The 19,268-nt window shown below is 37.3% G+C and overlaps 1 protein-coding gene across 4 annotated transcripts in view; it reads left to right on the top strand.

The window, feature by feature from the left end:
* The window catches only part of pcsk5b (proprotein convertase subtilisin/kexin type 5b), a 252,675-nt gene that overhangs the window by 148,335 nt on the left and 85,072 nt on the right, over positions 1 to 19,268 (top strand). For all 4 annotated transcript variants that reach the window (XM_073909583.1, XM_073909584.1, XM_073909585.1 and 1 more), the window contains 4 exon segments: positions 5,036 to 5,139; positions 5,369 to 5,486; positions 5,588 to 5,776; positions 14,376 to 14,512. In XM_073909583.1, coding sequence (XP_073765684.1) covers positions 5,036 to 5,139; positions 5,369 to 5,486; positions 5,588 to 5,776; positions 14,376 to 14,512 — 548 coding nt within the window.

Genomic DNA, 19,268 nt, shown 5'->3' with positions numbered 1-19,268 from the left:
TGTTGAAGTAGGATAAATTAGGGCCAGGGACACGTTGGAGGACCGCGCCCCCCATGATGTGGGTGCGTCACGCTTGCTTGACTATCTCCTCATCGGGGGTGTTGGTAAGGTGCAGTCATTATGGCGCTTTCCATACTTCTCCCATTCATGGCACTGAAGTTCCCCAACCGAAGGGGAACGTTCGAGGTTACAGAAGTAACCCTTCATTCCCCGAGGAGGGGAACGGAAGTGCCATACTCCGTCGCCATAATGACTGTCCCTTAGCTGTTTGAAAGTCTCTTCAGCTTAAAAGGATTGCGTCTGCTGGCTTCAGGTGTGCTTATATGCTGAGATAATTGCAGATGCCGCACACCTGCGCAAGCTTACGCTGCCAATTAATTTCATTCATTGGCCCGTTCAATACTCTCCAGACAAGCGGCTTCTGATCCGAATCCTCCCATTCATGGCACTTCCGTTCCCCTCCTCGGGGAACGAAGGGTTACTTCTGTAACCTCGAACGATCCTGAACCATGCAAGCCAGTGGCGACAGCGGAGAGGGAAAAAAACTTCACCAATAGGAGAGTGAAGAAAAAAAACCTTGAGAGAACCAGACTCAGTTCGGCACAACCATTTTAATTTCTCTGCTTGCCAAAAGTCTTGTGCAGAGCTGCAGTCTCAGCAGTGGAGGCTGGAAGCTGGCCTCAGCGAAGACTCGTTTATCCCTGGAGCGTCACTGGAATCAGTCTCATACTCTCCACTTCCCCATGACCAACAGCGCAGCAGCAGCTCAAGATACGACCTGGTTCCAAATATGGACACCTTGGGATCATCTCGTTGCTGGTCTTGGGACCAATTAGTGACTCATAATTAGTGACGCATAATCTGAGGACCTCGGGATGAGTATCCCCAGGTGGAAGTAGAGAATAAAGAGAATAATTAGCGTAGCTGCTGTTCATAGTGTATATAAACAAGATGTAGAAACTTGTGTGGAAACCCGCTAAGTGATGCATTGCGTGTATGCTTTACTAAACAGATAGGTCTTTAATCTAGTTTTGAACTGAGAGAGTGTGTCTGAGCCTCGGATGTTATCATGTAGGCTATTCCAGAGTTTAGGAGCCATAAAGGAGAAGGCTCTACCTCCCTTACTCAACTTTGCTTTGATATGATCATATTTTCTAGACCTGGTAAGAACTCTGGCTGCTGCATTTTGTACTAATTGAAGTTTGTTAATAGAGGATGCTGGGCAGCCAGCAAATAGAGCATTACAGTAATCCAGCCTAGAAGTCATAAAAGCATAGACTAGCTTTTCTGCATCTGAGATGGACAGCATGCTTCATAATTTAGCGATATTTCTCAGATGAAAGAAAGCTGTTTTTGTGACATGGGATATGAGTTGATAATGTTAAGAAGAGGTTCTCTTATAGCAGGCTGCGATTCTTTCAGTAATTTTGTTGGAATCGAGTCCAGCATACACGTAGCTGGTTTAGAGCTATTTATAATTTTATCTAGCTCTTCCAGTTCTATGATTTTGAAGCACTGTAGGTTATTATTATTATTATTATTATTATTATTATTATGACTCAGTGAAATGTTTATAGGATTTGAAGTATAAGCCGGTGAAGAAAGTTTCGCATTTCCTTTTTTCTGTCTAAAGCCTTATATTTTATCACTGAAAAAATTCATGAAGTCATCACTACTAATTTGCGGTGGAACATTATGTTCCAAGGATGACCGATTATTTGCTAATTTAGAGATGGTGTTAAATAAAAATCTAGGATTGTTATGATTATTTTGCGCAGGTGCTCGGTCCTGGCAGATTTTAGAGCCCTCCTATAGCTGGACATACTGTCTTTGTACGCAATTCTAAAGACCTCTAAATTAGTTTTTTTCGATTTACGTTCCAGGGCACGGGTTGCTGTTTTGAGCACACGAGTATGACTATTTATACCATGGTGTAGTTTTATTCTCTCTAGCCTTTTTTAATTTGATGGGTGCCACAGTATTTAGTGTGCTAGTAAAGATGGCATCCATACTGCTGGTTACTACATCAAGTTCATTTGAGTTTGCGGGTGCATTACGAAATAGAGAAAGATCAGGTAAGTTATTTATAAATTCATCTTTGGTTGACGGAATGATAGTTCTACTAGGGCGAAATATTGGAGCAGGTTTGCTAATTTCAGGTAAACACAGCTTATATAGTAAGAGGTAGTGGTCTGTAATATCATCACTTTGTGGTATAATGTTTACATCAATGACCTCAATTTCATAAGACAGAATTAGATCTAATGTATGCTTTAAGCGATGAGTTGGACCCACAACGTTTTGCTTTATCCCAAGCGAGTGTAGTAAATCCATAAATGCGAGCCCTAATGTATCGTTAGCATCATCGATGTGGATGTTAAAGTCACCGACAATTAGTATTTTATCAGTTTTGACTAGTAAGTCAGAAATAAAATCAGAAAACTCTTTTAGAAAATTGAAATAGGGTCTTGGCGGTCTATATATGGTGATTAAAGCGAGAGATAACATAGGTTTTTGCATAGTATCTGGAAGCTGAACATTAAGCGCTAATACTTCAAAGGAGCTAAACATAAGTCCGTTTCTCTAAATAACATTAAGGAAATCACTAAAGATTGATGCAACTCCACCACCACGACCAGTTTGACGAGCCTTATGTTTATATAAGAATCCTGAAGGAGTTGCTTCATTTAGGCTAATATAGCCATTTTGTTTCAGCCAGGTTTCAGTGAGACAGAGTGCATTAAAATTGTTATCTGTTATTATTTCATTTATGATAAGTGCTTTAGGTGCTAGTGACCTGATTTTTATCTTAGTAGTGACCTATTTTCACTTTTTACCGGTTTTTCTGGTATGATTCCTAATAGATTATTTCTGGAGCACACAGTACATTTATTTCTTGATCTAATAATACGAGGAACAGACACAGTCTCTATGGGGTTAGCCAGATATGCATTACTGATGTTTAAGTAGGGCGAACAATAGTCTATTTGGTTATAATATCAATTTTTGGGATTTTTACCTACTAGTCAGACGGAGCGAAGTAATATGGAGATGTTGTCCGACAGGAGTTCAGCTCCAGCTCGACTGCGGTGCAGGCCGTCAGCACGGAAAAGCCTAGGACGCTCCCAGAAAAGATTCCAGTTATTAGCAAAGAGCAATTTCTGTTCTTTACACCATGTTAATAGCCATTCATTCAGAGCAAAAAGTCTACTGAACCTTTCATTTCCTCGGCGGTAGGTAGGAAGCGGCCCAGAAACAATGATCTGCGTGGCGGGCAAGGTGCGTCGAACCGTCTCGATCAGGCTCCTGAAGTCCTTCTTCAGGATCTCCGACTGCCGGAGCCCGGTGTCGTTCGTCCCCACGTGGAGGACGACGTCAACAGGACTCTCGGCAGCGTCCAGGATAGTTGTAATCTGTGTAGAAATATTCTTAACTCGTGCACCAGGAAAGCAGAAAGTACGTACTTTGTTACCTTTGGAGGAGGCGGCGTGGACGTGGCAAACGATCGAGTCACCGATGATGGCCACATCGGGACCTGTCTCACGGAGAGGGGAGAAGCAGTTCTCCGTGGAGATCTCGAAAACGGGAGGAGGAGACGTCTTGCCCCGGGACCTGGCAAGCACCTTACGTGGCTGCACTCAGGTGCCATGGCAGCCGGGTGTCGGCGTGAACGACGCCTGGCCGAGCCGCATCCCTGGTGCACTGGACCTGGACAGAGAAACACACGGGTTGAGGTAGAGGGAGTGATGTGGTTGTATCTTCCGCTTACCTTAGATGATGAGGCAGCCTTAGCGTTAGGCACAACAAGCAAAGCTCGTTGTTCCCGCAGCCGCGTCCGCCTCACCTGGAGGGTGCAAATCTGGGACTCCACTGCTTCCAGCTCCTGCTCCAACGCCTTCATCGATGCTTCTTCCTGCACACAAGGACAGACACACAAGCGACAATATACAGGGTGAAGAGCAACGCCAGTAAGTCAAAAAATGAGTGAATGAAAGAGGTCGGTAGCTTTAGCTGACCAGCGGCTCTAGCAGGCTAAAGCTACAAACAACAGGCGGATGCTCGAGGGACAGAACATTTTAAAGTAGTTTTGTTTGTTTAAATGTATTAAGGGTTTGTTCACCCTAAGTAGGAGAGACAAAAAATTAGCGAATGAGGAAGTATTTTATGATTTAGATGTAAATTGCGAGTCCAAACACAAGCAGTGAGGCGACCGAACAGAGACTGTGACGCTTATTTTAAGCCCTGTCATAGAGTTAATTGCTTGAAGTTTAACAAACTTATCAAAAGACTAGTAATTTACCCAGTGGAAATAAACAGATTAATAAGTAATTGCAAAATCCTGCATTATCATTACTATTCTTACATGTTGATTGAGTGGTGATGCTTAATTTCACATATTAATTATGATATGAATAAACATTGCATATCTAACATTTGGTCTTTTATTAAAAAAAGCTAGATTCCATATTTTAATTAAAAAGTTAGAATAGATTGTTTGAATAAACGTATACAATACTATAATTAAATTAGACTTAAAATAAACCAAATATATTTTAGTCAACTAAATCTAGAGTAGATTTAATTAACTAAATTTTGTGAAATTTTGCTGACTACAACTACACTAGACTCTGTCTCTGAACCAGCACTTGAACATACAAAAGGGATATATGTTGCACACTTAGGTTATCAGCATGATAATGCTTCAAGATCTTGTCACATCTCATGTGACATAGGGAGTATCTGTGACATAGGGAATACCTATTCGAAAAGTTAGATATTTAAGCATGGATGGTCATGTGCATTTACTTTAGTAAATCTCACAATACTTTGGGGTTTGTGTCTTCTGTTAATTATTAGAATGAATTCTTTAAGCATAAGCATGCAGCAAATAGCTGAAGCCAGCAATAATGTTTGGATAATAAAAGTGTGTGTAGAAAATAGGCATTTTTAAAATCTTGTTTGGAGATGTTCATTCCTTTGTTTGATCATATAGTTGCAGAAGTTCATTAAATATCTTATTTTCACTTTGTTGCAGTCCTTTCCTGACATGGCGAGATGTACAACACATTGTAGTGAAGACATCCCGTGCTGGCCATCTCAGTGCTCCTGACTGGAAAACTAATGCAGCTGGTTATAATGGTAAGAGCCTTTTAATTTATTGTAATCAATTGATGGGATATGACACTTTTGAATAACATCATGTGCCCAAATAAATTCAGACATTTGATTTTATTATTGTATTTTGAGCCTTCTGGATGTTCTCCAGAAAATTTAATCGTGATTTAAGGTAAAATTAGTTTTATAGCAAGTCTAAGTCTGTGCACAAATTATTTTTTGTTGACCAGTTAAGTTGTACATATTCTTACAGTCAGTCACCTATATGGCTTTGGGCTGATGGATGCAGAAGCTATGGTGAAGGAGGCAGAGCACTGGAAACAGGTTCCACTACAGCACATTTGTGTGGAAAATGCAGATAAACAAATCAGGTACCCATAATGCAATAGTTGTTTAACATGCAGAAGAAAACCAGATGTATAAGTAATTGTTAAGTAGTAAATTCTCAAACAAGACAATTTTCATCCTGTAGAACCATCCGCCCAGAGCATGTTGTTCGTTCCGTGTACAAGGCAACAGGCTGCACTGATAATGCAAATCATCATGTCATTTATCTGGAGCATGTTGTTGTACGTATAACAATTACACACCCGCGACGAGGAGACCTGTCCATCAACCTAACCTCGCCATCAGGGACAAAGTCACAGCTACTTGCTAACAGGTATATTATACATTATACAGACCATCCACTATTTTAAGAATTAGTGCATATTGCAGTTCTTTCGTGAGAACATTTTAGTTGAAAAATTCTCAGCGTTACATTGGTGATGCTAAAGATATTTTTTATATATTTGTCCAGTGATTGCCATTTGTGCTGTGATAATAGCCTGTTTATTTCAAGGCTGATTCAAACTTCCTATTCCTATCCACTCCACCTGTGTGTGTTTGGTTGTTAAACCCTCCCCTTCTAATTGCAATTGGCTGTATGTTTTAAAGGAACAGTTCGGACCAAAATGAAATGCACGGACAGCAGTTTCAATCAAACATTAAAATATACAGCTCTGTAAAAGTCTATTGTGTGTGTTTCAGTTTAGTGTTGTGTTCAAGCCACTCATCGTCATTTTAAAGTTATGCATAACATACACATAACATTGTTTGCAGAGACTTACCCTGATGTTGTACCATTTTAGCCCAGGCTTTATCAAAAGCACTATATAAAACCCGAAAGTACTATATATAACTAGGCTATCTAAAAAATACCATGTGAGTTCTACATAAGGTTATTAATTAGCAAATTATATAAATATTACGAATGTAAACATTAGGGGAGCAGATTACATTGTAATCCCGTTTCCTCACAACATGCTATGGGATGATATTTGTAGTAATAAACAGTTTGGCTGTTTGCACCAGACGAAACCCAACAGAAATTTAAATGCAGCCATTCAGAAGCATAGAATATGCACTCACTTACAAAATAATAAGGTTTATAATCTAGTTCAGGGGTTCTCAAGATTTTCACTTCGGGGCCCACTACTTTCTTTGATCAATTTTTGAAGGCCCACTTGTCTGACATTTTCTTTAAAATGTTTGTATAAAAAGCTCATTTAAACCTTTATTTATTAACCAATTTATACCTGTATATAATACTATATATATATAATACTATATATATACATATCCATATATATATATATATATATATATATATATATATATATATATATATATATATATATATATATATATATATATATATATATATATATAGTATGCATGTATTTCGTATGTATATATACATATTTCGTATGTATATATATATATGTATATATATATATATATATATATATATATATATATATATATATATATATATACGAAATCCTAAAAGTATAGTACAATATTAAGTAGAGGTATGACAAGATGCCTACTTCAAGAGACAGGCCAGACACGAGATTTGTTATAGACGATATTTTTACACTATTTTAAAGAAATCCTTAATGAAACATATGAATGGAATAGTCTTCAAATATTTTGCTAATGTATGGATGGAAAATAGATTTTTATATAAAAATGTTTTTAAATCACAAAATGCAAAACAATTTAAGTGTTTTTATTTTACCTGTTTTGAACGTACTTCCATTTTTTAAGTATGCAATTTCCATAATTATTGCCAAAATGTTATGTATGCAATAGTTTTATACTAGTTTATATTGAATATATGAACATGCAAACACTGCAAAATATTTTAAATTTATAAATGGAAAATAGCAAACTCTATTGACTGGCTTTTCCCGATTTGGATTTTGTGACAATATCCATTTTTTTTGATGACCTGCTTACATTTATCATGTTTTAAAGGTGACTCATATCCGATTATCTGCATTTACAAAACACACGACAAAAGGCGCAATGAAAAAAAAAAGAGCAGACGCTGACTGACAGCTGATAATAAAAGAGCACTCTCTTCTCCATTCCTGTATTTATTCTGTTTACATGGTTTCATTTTTTTATTTTATTTTTGACAAGTTGTTTTCCTATAGTTCATGACAAACGCTCTCATTTGAACATTCTTTTTATCTAGGCCTTTTAAGCCAGTAGGCATCTTAATGTAATGCACGTGATATATGCAACAGTATTATTTTATATTGGTTACGTTGTGGATGTTGCACACTTTCTCAAGAACATGCAAAAAATACTTTTGCTACATGACAATATAAAAGCGTTTTTAGTCCTTGTGTAGAATTTGGTCACTTGAACCATGAAAAGAAACGTAAACGTGTTTGGTAAAGATAAAGGTGGGTGTTTTGAGTCTCCAGCAGTTCAGTATGTGTGTGTGTGCTTAGATATGTGTGTAGGTGCCAAGAATATAGTGTCAAACAGCTGTGTGGACTGTCCTGTTGCAAAATGCAGCTAGAAGTCCAACAAGATGATAATAGTTTGTTTGAGACGTTTACTGTACTGCATTTCATTAATGCGGCTTTCTCCACATCTCACTCCGGTGAGAAAAAAAAGGGGTTACGTCACACCTGCTGCCTAACCCAGTGACATGTGCATGACGGAGGCCAGCCTTACCAGGTGTATGCAAGCACTTGATTTGCGGTTCAAATTAAATTCTGCTTTCAATCTTCAATGCTGATTTCACCCTGACCCTCCATCATGCTACCATCTCAACTCACAAAAGAACTTTTCACCTCGACGAGAAATCTCGTCGCGATTTAATCTCTCGCGAGATCTCGTGACACCCTTAATATTGAGAGTTAATTTTAAGGTATTTCGCGGCCCACCAGCAGGATCGCTGAGGCCCACTAGCAGGCCGCGGCCCACCGGTTGAGAATCCCTGATCTAGTTAATACATAAACCTCTTTAACATTATTAAATGTAGATGCTGAATCACTGATATGTGTTGGTTTTGAGCTCTCTTTATAATGTTTATTTTATTTTCAAGATCTAAGGTGAACTTTCTGCTGCTGCTTTTAGTAGTACCACAATAAATGTCATGTGAAATAGCATTTAAACTCACATTATTAGCATTTAACCTTCAAAAATCTTCCAAGAAATCAGATATATTATCTTAAGTTGTGGTTCAGCCTGTCTGACATCGGCCCGACTTGTATGATTCTGGAGCACCCTTTAGTGCTATACTCAGTTATTCAAAGGACAAATTTTGACCAATTGACACTTGCTTACACTTGTAAAATTGCTACATGACCTGAAGAGGCCTTCTCAAAAAAAGCGACAGGCACGCTGGGTTCTCGCTTGTTCTGTAGACATTTGATGAAGATACTGTCATCTAATCAGACACCCAACACACGTCAGGTGGGCACAGAGGTGGTTGTAGAGCTTGGCGTTTTTTGGTTGTTAACTGGAGGCTTGTAGCAATCCTCTATTTTTTTTGAGAAGCTCAAAAGGGGAGAGCCGGATGAAATGGAGAGCTGTCTGGTGACAGAGGCTGTGGTTCTGGAGTTACTGGCTGCTGAAATATAGTATCCTGCCTGTTTTCCTCATTCATTGAGTGCTGACTCTTGAAACTGTTCTGATATTTTACAGTCTATCTGAGCTCAGCGTGCAAGGCAGAGGTTGCTGTGGCTGCGTGGTGTTATCGCTGTCCTTGTAGGATGTGTAAGCCACAAGTCCACTTAGGAGCTAAAATAAAGCTGTGGGTCATTTAAACTATAGTAGTCAACAACTGAAGTAGATCAAAAAAAAAAAAAAGTTGTCCTAAAACTATTGAACCCATTCTTGTCCTAGGACCATTTGATAACCTTTTTTAATCCACTTGAATTTTTGACTACTATATATATTGTCCTTAAGCACTTTTGCAACAAGTCTGTTTGTATGGATTACATCTGATGTAAACAGTTGTCTTTGATTCCAGAAGAGATTGAAGTTGTCAATAAAATGCAGTCCTCTCCTGTTCCATGTTGTCTGCAGCCATGCTTTAATTAAAAGCCTTTATTTGTCACATATACTTCCGCATACATTGCCCCGACCACCATAAACAAACATCACATTTCAGGAAAAGACTGGAGGTAGCATTTCGAAAAAGGAAGTAAGATACATTTTCAGGAGAGGGAGGCGAGAGAAAAAAATTTGCTCTTGAATTAGATCAGTATGAGATCAGGGAGAAAAAGCCCCTGTAGTCAAGCACATAAACACATAGACATAGACATAACAATGCAACAGGGGATGGGAACAGGGGATGTGGATATAGTACAATGAGGGCGGGCAGCCATCCGGTCCTACAACTAAAGAGCGATTAGTAGCAACCCTGCTCACCACTGTTTCAATCTAGCAGGCCAGCTTGGTGGGGTTTTGAGCAGCACTGACCGCTTTCATCAATCGTCGATATCCCAGGGCCCCGCATAAGCCCATTAGCTGAAACCCTGTTATCAAAGTTCCGGAAAGATAGATATCTTCAATATCCTCCAAGGACAGAGCAGCCAGGCACTCCAGGCACCACTTCTCCCACCTGTCCATCACGTATCCAGCTGCAAACATCCCGACAGGACAAGTGGGCTGTCCCGAGCCCAAACTTCTCGTCGAGAAAATGGTGTAGATTGCGTTCAGAGACCAGTTGATCAAATCCATAATTCCTTATTCATTTGGATAGCAGGGCACGGAGAGCCTCAGAGACAGAATTAGACGAGACAAGAGGAGCCAGCCAGGAAAGATAAGGGACGGAGAGGAAGAAAAGTGCGCCGCCTTTGCCCGAGAGACAAAAAAAGAAACATTGAAAACATATGCATCTTCAGTATACTGACTGTTTCCAAGATTTCACAAAAAGTCCCTCTTCAGCAGTTCTGATGATAATCAATTTTGCAGTCTCGTGCTTCTGTAAAAATTTCTCAGGTTCTTTGTTTACCTCGCACTGTTACAGAGGGAAGCCGCATGTTCTTGAAGCCCTGCTCCTAAAGTTCCTTATTATTAAATTTCCAAAAGTCAGTTCTTATGTCAGCTGCGCAGTATACCGATGTCTGCTTGGCCCTAACCTCCTGTTTAATGCAGAATTAGCTGATGAATTATGTGATCCGTCGGACTGCATTTGGGGATTCTTCACCTTTATTACTCAATGCTTTATATCTGTTTTGAAACTGTACTTGAGGTTAAGCTGTTTTTGTAGTAGAGGATGCTAATGCAGCAGTGTATGATCTTTGTGATCTGACCCCACTGTAACTTTTGAGTAACTTTTGGTCTCACACCTCATGCTCATTTGCAGCAGTTTCCTTGTTTTTCTGTGCTCAAAACAGTAGCTCAAGTAGATTTCTGGTCAGATCACCAATAACTTCTACTGTTTGTGCAGTAGGGAAATTCTGAATCAATTCGAACCAGGGGCATTTTACAGCCATCTGTGTTTTCCTGTTTCATTAATGTAAGCTGCTGGTAGGGGGAGGTTGTTCAATTCCAGAAAGTTTGTAGGTTTAGTGTTGATCTTCAAAATGTGTATTTGAGTGTGCAGAATGTTTAAAGTAAAATTTAGAATAAAAAAAATTAAGAGCAAAAGTCTAGCTCATCATGCTAGATGTGTTAGCATCCACTTTGTTAGTATCCACTAGGTTTTGATAGTGTACTTACATTTGTGTAGATTTCTTACCATTTGTGCCTTAAATTAATGAATTATATAAAGTTTTGTGCAGAGCTCACCCAACTTGCACGCTACTTCATTGCTTGCTCAGTAGCACCCCCATATATTCTTTTTTTTTTACAAAATCCTGCATTACAATATCTTCTGAAGCTGTGTTATGGAAATAAGACCCACAGAACATACCCGTTTTTAGTTCATGTGTGCGTTGACTAATGGGCCTGTCATAACTTTTTTTTTCGAAGATTCTCAAAAAAGGAGCACATTGAGGTCTAGATAAATTATTATTAGCAAATCTCTGCATTACATTTTCTGATGCAGTGTTAAGATATCAATGTTGAAATGCAGGATTTCATTAAAATGATAGTTTATCTAGACCTGAACATGCTCTTTTTTTGAGAAATTTTGAAAAAAAAAAAAAAAAGATGTGACTTGTGGTGTGGTGGGTCCAAGCATTCCACTTATGGATGATGGAGGCCACTGTGCTCATTGGAACTTTTTAGAGCAGCAGCAATTTTTCTGTAACCTTCCGCAGCCTTTTGCCTCGAGAAAATCCTGTCTCGGAGGTCTGCAGACAATACCTTTGTCTTCATGCTTAGTTTGTGCTTTGACATGGACTGTCGACCCTGGGACCTTTTATAGACAGGCGTATACATTTTTTTTTAATCCTATCCAGTCAACTGAATTTACAATAGGTGAACTCCAATTAAACTACTAAAACATCTCAAAAATGATCAGTGGAAACAGAATGTAGCCGAGCTCAATTTAGAGCTTGACGGCAAAAGCTGTGAATACTTATGTACTTGTGATTTTTTTTTTTTTTTTTTTTTTTTTTTTGCAACTATTTAAAAAAAACTTTTTTTCTCATTTTCATTATGGGGTATTGTGTGTTGAGTTTTGAGAAAATAAATAAATTTAATCCATTTTGGAATAAGGCTGTAAAATGTCGAAAAAGTTCTGTGAATACTTTCTGCATGCACTTTAAAGCAAGATCTTGTTAGAGAATAGTTTAATCTGGCCCTTTGCTTTTCTTTTTTAGAACATTAAGTATAATAATCATTATTATTATTATAAATATGGATTATTATTGTTTAAAGGGCAAAAAGTTTACCACTTTTTAAAATATACAATATTATTTTAGGGTTGTTCTTTCGATTTCCCGTCCAACTTAACAGAGCGCAAAGCCAAGAGCTCCCCTGCTTTGTGCATGGTAACAAACAGGCAGACACAGAGAAGCAATAGTGAGAGGATCAGGATTCAGCCGTACATGTACAACTCGTATAAAGACCAAGCAGAGACTCCTGTTGAGGAATCAATATTCCTAATGTGTCAGAGTAGCAGTTATAAAATCGTTTGTGTCTTTGTATAGTTTTACAACCGCTATGTAATGATGCATGCATCATCCAAATAGGGATGTATTGATTAACAGGTTTCACTAATAACGCCATTTTAATTCATCACGGTTAATTAATCAAAAAGGTTTCTCACGGAACAAAACTTCAGCAACTAAACAAACTTATGCCAACTGTGTGTTAGTTTGAAGTTCCGAGCTTGTACACCGAGACTAATAACCAAGCACATTGGATTAACTTTAACTGAGGCTATAACTAAGGCAAGTTGGTTATTTCCAATGGAGAGATGCGCATGCGAGGCAACGCACACACATTTTCCAGCCGCACCTACTTGAGATGACAGGGAGTTTCGGTGACCGCGAGAAATGCAAATGGTTGAAGTTTAAGAAAGATGCAATTATAAAAAGTACACATTTTTGCAAACCCACCTAAAGTTAAAAACCATGGCGCCGATAAGAGCGATCATATGGTGAATGTTGATCTGCCAGCTGAGATCAGTCGAGTGTTTATAGAGAGAGTGCTAAAGGACTCGGTGGATCAGCTTTTTTTATTGGTCCGAATCTTCATATGTTGCATTCACAGCACATTCAGTGCAAGTGGCTGCTAAATGTAAAATCTATGTTGTTCATTTGCAGGAAGAAGATGAAAGCTCTTGTGTTGAGCCCAATGAGCCTTACATCCCAAAATAGAGCAAGGGTGTTTCTTTGGTGACATGATTCACGCTGAAAATGGCGGACGTAAAATCACAAACTGAGAATGTGGTAATATGGGCCTGACAATATTTTTGGGCGGGTGGACCGCACTCCTTCTTCATGTTGCGGTCTGTCTCAAAACCGCTCCACTTGGTCCACTGTTTTTATGTTGTTAAATTGAACAAAAAGGACTGGGTGTGTTTATATCAACTCAATATGACAGTCTATACACTAAACCTACACACATGTCTGTCCAAACTGCTTGAAAAGTAGAATTTTTACCATAGGTGCCCTTTATTACATTTTTGATAGTCACAATAGTCAGCTCATACAGTTAGAAATATGGTGCCTGTTCTATGGGTCATTTTCCATAACAAAACATCACAGAATGTTGTAATGCAGTTTTTACCGGCCTCATTTATGAAGAGCTTTTGGAATAAAAATGTTATGATACAATATGTAGTAATATACATCATTAATCTTTTACTACAATAGACAACGTTTGACATAACTTAGGCTGAAATGGAAAAAAAAAAAAAAAACATTAGACTACGTCTTTGCAAACAATGACTATGTTGACATCAGTAATTGAATCACTTGCCTGTATGATAATTGATGTTTACATGAGTTGTTTTTTGAATGTTCCTTTTATGATGCCATTTTACATGTTATAGCACAAAATTCGATTAACATTATTGCGTCACCACGCTATCCACAAAGTCAGCACACTTTACATGTCTCAGTTCAATTTCTGTTTAGTTTGATTATGACTTTAGTCTGATTAAATTAATTAAAAATTGCTATTTACATGGTAGACTCTTTACATGGTAGACTCTTAAATGGAGTATTAATTAATTATTAATGGAGTCCTTATTATTAAAATGTGTCCCCATTAAAATGTGAATATTGGTGTCTATGTATATGTATTCAATGTTGTGTTGATATAATTACAATAAAATGACGCTGAGTGGGTTGAACACAATACAAAATGGGAACACACACATTATTTTTTTACAGAACTAAATATTTTAATGTTCAATTGAAACTGCTGTACACTACATTTAAATTTGGTCTGACTGTTTTTTAAAAAAACAGCCATTAATACTGAGAGGGGAGTTAATAGCAAAACAGGTGGAAAAGACAGTTTGGCAAATAAGCTGACAAGTCAGCCACGTCTGTTTATTGTTTTTGCAGGCTGTTTGATCACTCAATGGAAGGCTTCAAAAACTGGGAATTCATGACAACCCACTGCTGGGGCGAGAAAGCGGCTGGAGACTGGATATTAGAGATCTATGACTCTCCTTCACAGCTCAGGAGCCAGAAAGCACCAGGTAATTTCTCCTACCAAACATACTATCTATTATTCAATCTTTACATTTCAGATCAACAGTTTTACCTAGAGGTGAAGTTTTATAAATATATGAATATATAAGTTGTGTGCTATGACACTTTTAACACGTAAACATATTTTAAAGACTTCCTAAAGTGCTATGAAATTCGCAGCTTTGTTCAATGTGTGATTCCAATGGAATTTTTTTTACAAATATTTTACAGTCACACTTTACAATAAGGTTCATTTGTTAATGTTAAGTAATGCATTTACTAACATGAACAAACTATGAACAATACATTTACTACAGTATTTATACATGATGATAGACATTAGTTAATGAAAATTAAGTTGTTCATTGTTAGTTCATGTTAACTCATGGTGCATTAACTAATGTTAACAAGCATGGACTTGATTGTTAATAATGCATTAGTAAATGTTCAATTATGATTAATAAATGCTGTACAAGTGTTGTTCATGATTAGTTTATGTTAGTAAATGCATTAATTAATGAACCTTATTGTAAAGTGTTACCTATTTCACAAACAAATGGAGTATTTTGCAAACAAAAACCCAGTGTTGTTAACAAATAAACATGTTGAGTTTAAAAAATATAAATCATATTTCACAAATAAATCGTTTATGCATGCAACTGCATGTAACCCTTGCACAAACAGCAAATCTAGTTCATATAGCTGCATACCTGTAGGTTTCTCACAAAAAAGCCAGGCAGATGTTTTCATAAAAGCATACATGTGGTTTTTCTTACAAATGCGTCCAGGTGGATTTTCTTACAAATGGATTGAGGAAGATTTTCTCACAACTGCATTTCGGCAGATTTCTTTTACACCAATACAACAGATGGTGATATGGGTTAACTTATGTTACTTTCCTAACTAAAACCAATAAAATAAGTTGTGAACAGGTAATTTTTTATAAAGATTTGCACACTGCCAATCTAACTAAAAATAAATAGTAATAATTATTAATTTGTTTTTCTTTGGCTTAGTCCCTTGCTTATCAGGGGTCACCACAGCGGAATTAACCGCAGACTATTTCACGTTCACACTATGAATTAGATATTTATTATGGCAGTGATATAATGCTAGATTTCATTAATACTTGCTCATGGGTGTTGCTTTGTTTATTATTTATTTCTATGAGTCTACTACATTATATTTCATAAAAAGACACATATAGGGCCCTATCAAACACCCGCGCAAGGCACGACACAATTGTTGTTTGCTAGTTTTAGCTTGGCGCAAGAGTCATTTTGACGTTTTGCACCACGCTGTTTAACCCCTTCAGACCTGAATTATGTACCAAATTTCAGAAAAATGGGATGTAATGTGATGTCCATTGTAATGGACGCAGGGTCTGAAGGGGTTAAATATCAAATGCATTTGCGCTCATATGTGCGCCCATAGAAGTTCTGGTCTAAAAAAGGAGGTGCGTTAAGGCGCATTGCTGGCATGTTGCTATTTTGAGGAACTAAAATAGACTGTTCAATAGACCAGATCAAAGCAGGTCTATAGTCCAGCGCAGAGCGGCGTTGTTTGTGTGCCTCGTTTACATATTGTTTAATACATACAGGGTGTACAGCAATACGCAAATATCTTTACAAATGAAAAAGAATTAAAGGATTTAAAATATTATAAAAATTGTTATTTTCTAGCCTACATAAATATAAAAACCATACTTTCATGCCTTCTTCTCGAGGGACTTTTTCAGTTTATTCATGAAAATTTGCTTTTGTATAATGTTATTATTAGTAGTATTATTGTATTATATGCATATATAAACCATATGGGGCATAGCATGTGTATTTGGATATAATAATTTTGAAACAAATCTTTGTGCTTTCAAAACTAAATTAATTATGTAGGCTAATGAATGTCTGTGTACAACACGTTTCCCTATCCACGAGAGTGAAAGTAAAGAATGAGGAGGCTCAATCTCTCATTCTCGTGCTGTAGATGCTTTGTTTAACTTTACAAAGTTCGCCATGTAAATAGTAAATGTGCTATTGTGCGACGCAACTGACTCTTAAAGGGAATGGGAGATGAGACTCTGATTGGTTTATTCTCAAAACACTCCTATAACTCATTAAAGGGCACATAGTTTACCCCTTTTTTATGATTTAATATTAATATTATGGTTCTTCTGAGTGTGCCAGTTAAGATTCAGTTCAGCACACAGTTCAGATGTTTTTATTATAATGTGTTAAAAGGTGTCAGGTTGGGGGCTTGTAAAGATGTTTTAGGGGCGTGTTGCTTCTCATGAAAATTAGTTTCGGCTTCCTGCCCAAAGTAACAAGGGGGTGGAGCCAAGAGATCCCACACTCTGTGTTTGCAACAGACAGGCCAACAGAGAGAGAGAAGCTATGATCAGCATTTAGCCGGTCATTTATGACTCGGACACAGACCAAGCAGAGAGTACAAAATCATTTGTGTCTTTGTATAGGTTCGGTGTACAAGTGCCGAGCTTGTACACCGAGACTAATAACCACACACATTGAATTAACTTTGACTGGAACGGTGACTGTGACACAGGTTGGTAAATTGAAAAAAAAAGAACTATGTGTGTTTATATCACCCCAATATGACGGTCTGTACTCTATACTTACACACGTCTGTCCAAACAGCTTAAAGAAGATTTTTTACAATATGTGCCCTTTAAGAGAATAAGCTCGACCCTGTTAGACCATGCACCATGGCGCAAAGCAGATTTTTCCATCCTTAAAATAGCAAAAGTGGATTCTGACACACCCTTAATGATTTTGCGCCCTGCGCTTTAGACTTTGCACATGGATTGTCGAAATAGAGCCCATAGTGTGCTGTTTAAATGTTTTAAGTTGCTTGGTAAGGTAGCCTAGGCTCACACTATCTACTTCACTAGAGTTAAGCTGCTCAGCAAAGTAGCCAAGTTTTACACATAGTATTGTACACTAGTGTTATCTCCCTGGGGTCAGCAAACACGTACATGCATTTCCACAGATTATGTCATAAAATACTTTGTAATTTTTAATCGTATTGATAGGACAAACACAGTTTTGAAAACTGTATTTTTACTTGTATATATTCATAATTACAAAAAAACATTGTTTTTGTAAAATTAGCAAAACAGGCAGGGGATGCTTTCTCTTTCCGACAGCTCTGTCAACATGACTGGCAAATGCATCAGAAAAAACTACTGAATATATTTGAATATTTGTCTTAGATACATGAGTGACATACCTGCATAAAGCCTCGGATGTGACATTTCAAAGCTTTTTGAGAACAAATATTGTCTTGCTTGGTAATCCGTATGGAAAGAACACAATGCTGGGAAAGCTCAATACCCCCTTTATCCACTAATCAGTTACCACCTCTGGCATTCACATGCAAATGATGACAATGTCCACTTGTAAACGCCCACAAACACAAACAGTGCTGCTAGTAGAAGAGATTGTTTCATTTTTATTATCCGCAATAAATTGCCATTTGACCATTATGATCGGATGCTGCTTTATTTAGAAAGTGACACGTTATTTATTTATTTATTTATTTATTTATTTATTTATTTATTTATTTATTTTACCATATGTGAGTCAACCAGTCAACAGTTTGAAAAGAGCTTACTAAAGCTGTCATTTCTGTTTTCTGCAAAAATATAAATAAAATGTCTTAAAATCTTATTACAACAGTGTTGTAATATGGTAAACAGTTAACAGAACATTTAAATCAGTCTAATGTTTTCTGTAAGCACATTAAAAAATATAATTTTTACATAATTTTGAAGCAAAAACTATAGACTACAAAATCCAGTTTTCGAAAATTTTGTAAACAAATATTCAGTGTTTTCATGGAGTTATTTCAGTGACTTAATGTCAGTATTTCACTAATTACTCACAAATGTTTTATCTCAAAAACACAGTCCTGTACGTAAACATTTCTAACATATTATTTTGCCCAGTTTGTGCTGTACTGTGTACAGTAGTACTAGTCTTTAGCCACCTGTATGTTACATATTGCTGTATGTTATGTTGCATAATAATATAATACATAGTAGCCAAGGCACACACAAGGTCTAGTTCACTGGATTTAAGCCAGTTGGCAAAGTAGTCAAAGTGCACACATGAGCCCTTTTCACACATACATATTTTTTAGCAATTTTCTAGAAAGAGATAATTTGTTAACATGTTCATTTTTTAAGTACATTATGCCAAAGAGAAGTTGTAACATTACCAGCAAATTGTCTTTTCTGGGGCCAAACAAGCTGCATGAATGCAAAGTTTTAAACATGTTAAAGCAAGTTGCAAGTTAAGATGTATGTCTCTGACTGAGTTTGCATTATTGCTTATTCTGACCTCTCTGCTGGCTGGGAAAAGCTCATTGACGTTGAAAAAATGGCATTCCATAGGCCCAATCCTTGTGCTAGATGGATGCATCACTGCCAAGAACACCAAACCATTCTGGAGGACCATGTGCACCCAATGGTTCAAATATTGTATCCTGAAGGTGGTGTCGACTTTCAGAATGATAATTAATCAATACGCACAGCAAGACTGGTGACAGAATGGTTTTAACATTTAATATGCTGTCTCTTAACACCCAGTCTTAAGGGTTTATGAGTAAGAATTTCCAGACCTCACTAAGGAGCAACATAAAATGACATGCATTGTCTTGGACTAAGCCTTGCAGCTGCTAGGGAACACACTGACAAGGAAGATATTAGTATTTTTTCTGGCACTCAATCCTTGACCACATACTTCAGTG

Source organism: Danio rerio, chromosome 8 (genome assembly GCF_049306965.1).
Source record: "Danio rerio strain Tuebingen ecotype United States chromosome 8, GRCz12tu, whole genome shotgun sequence".
In the NCBI taxonomy this organism is placed as follows: domain Eukaryota; kingdom Metazoa; phylum Chordata; class Actinopteri; order Cypriniformes; family Danionidae; genus Danio; species Danio rerio.
Note: the sequence above shows the minus strand (reverse complement) of the source record. Positions and strands in the feature narration are given on the sequence as shown.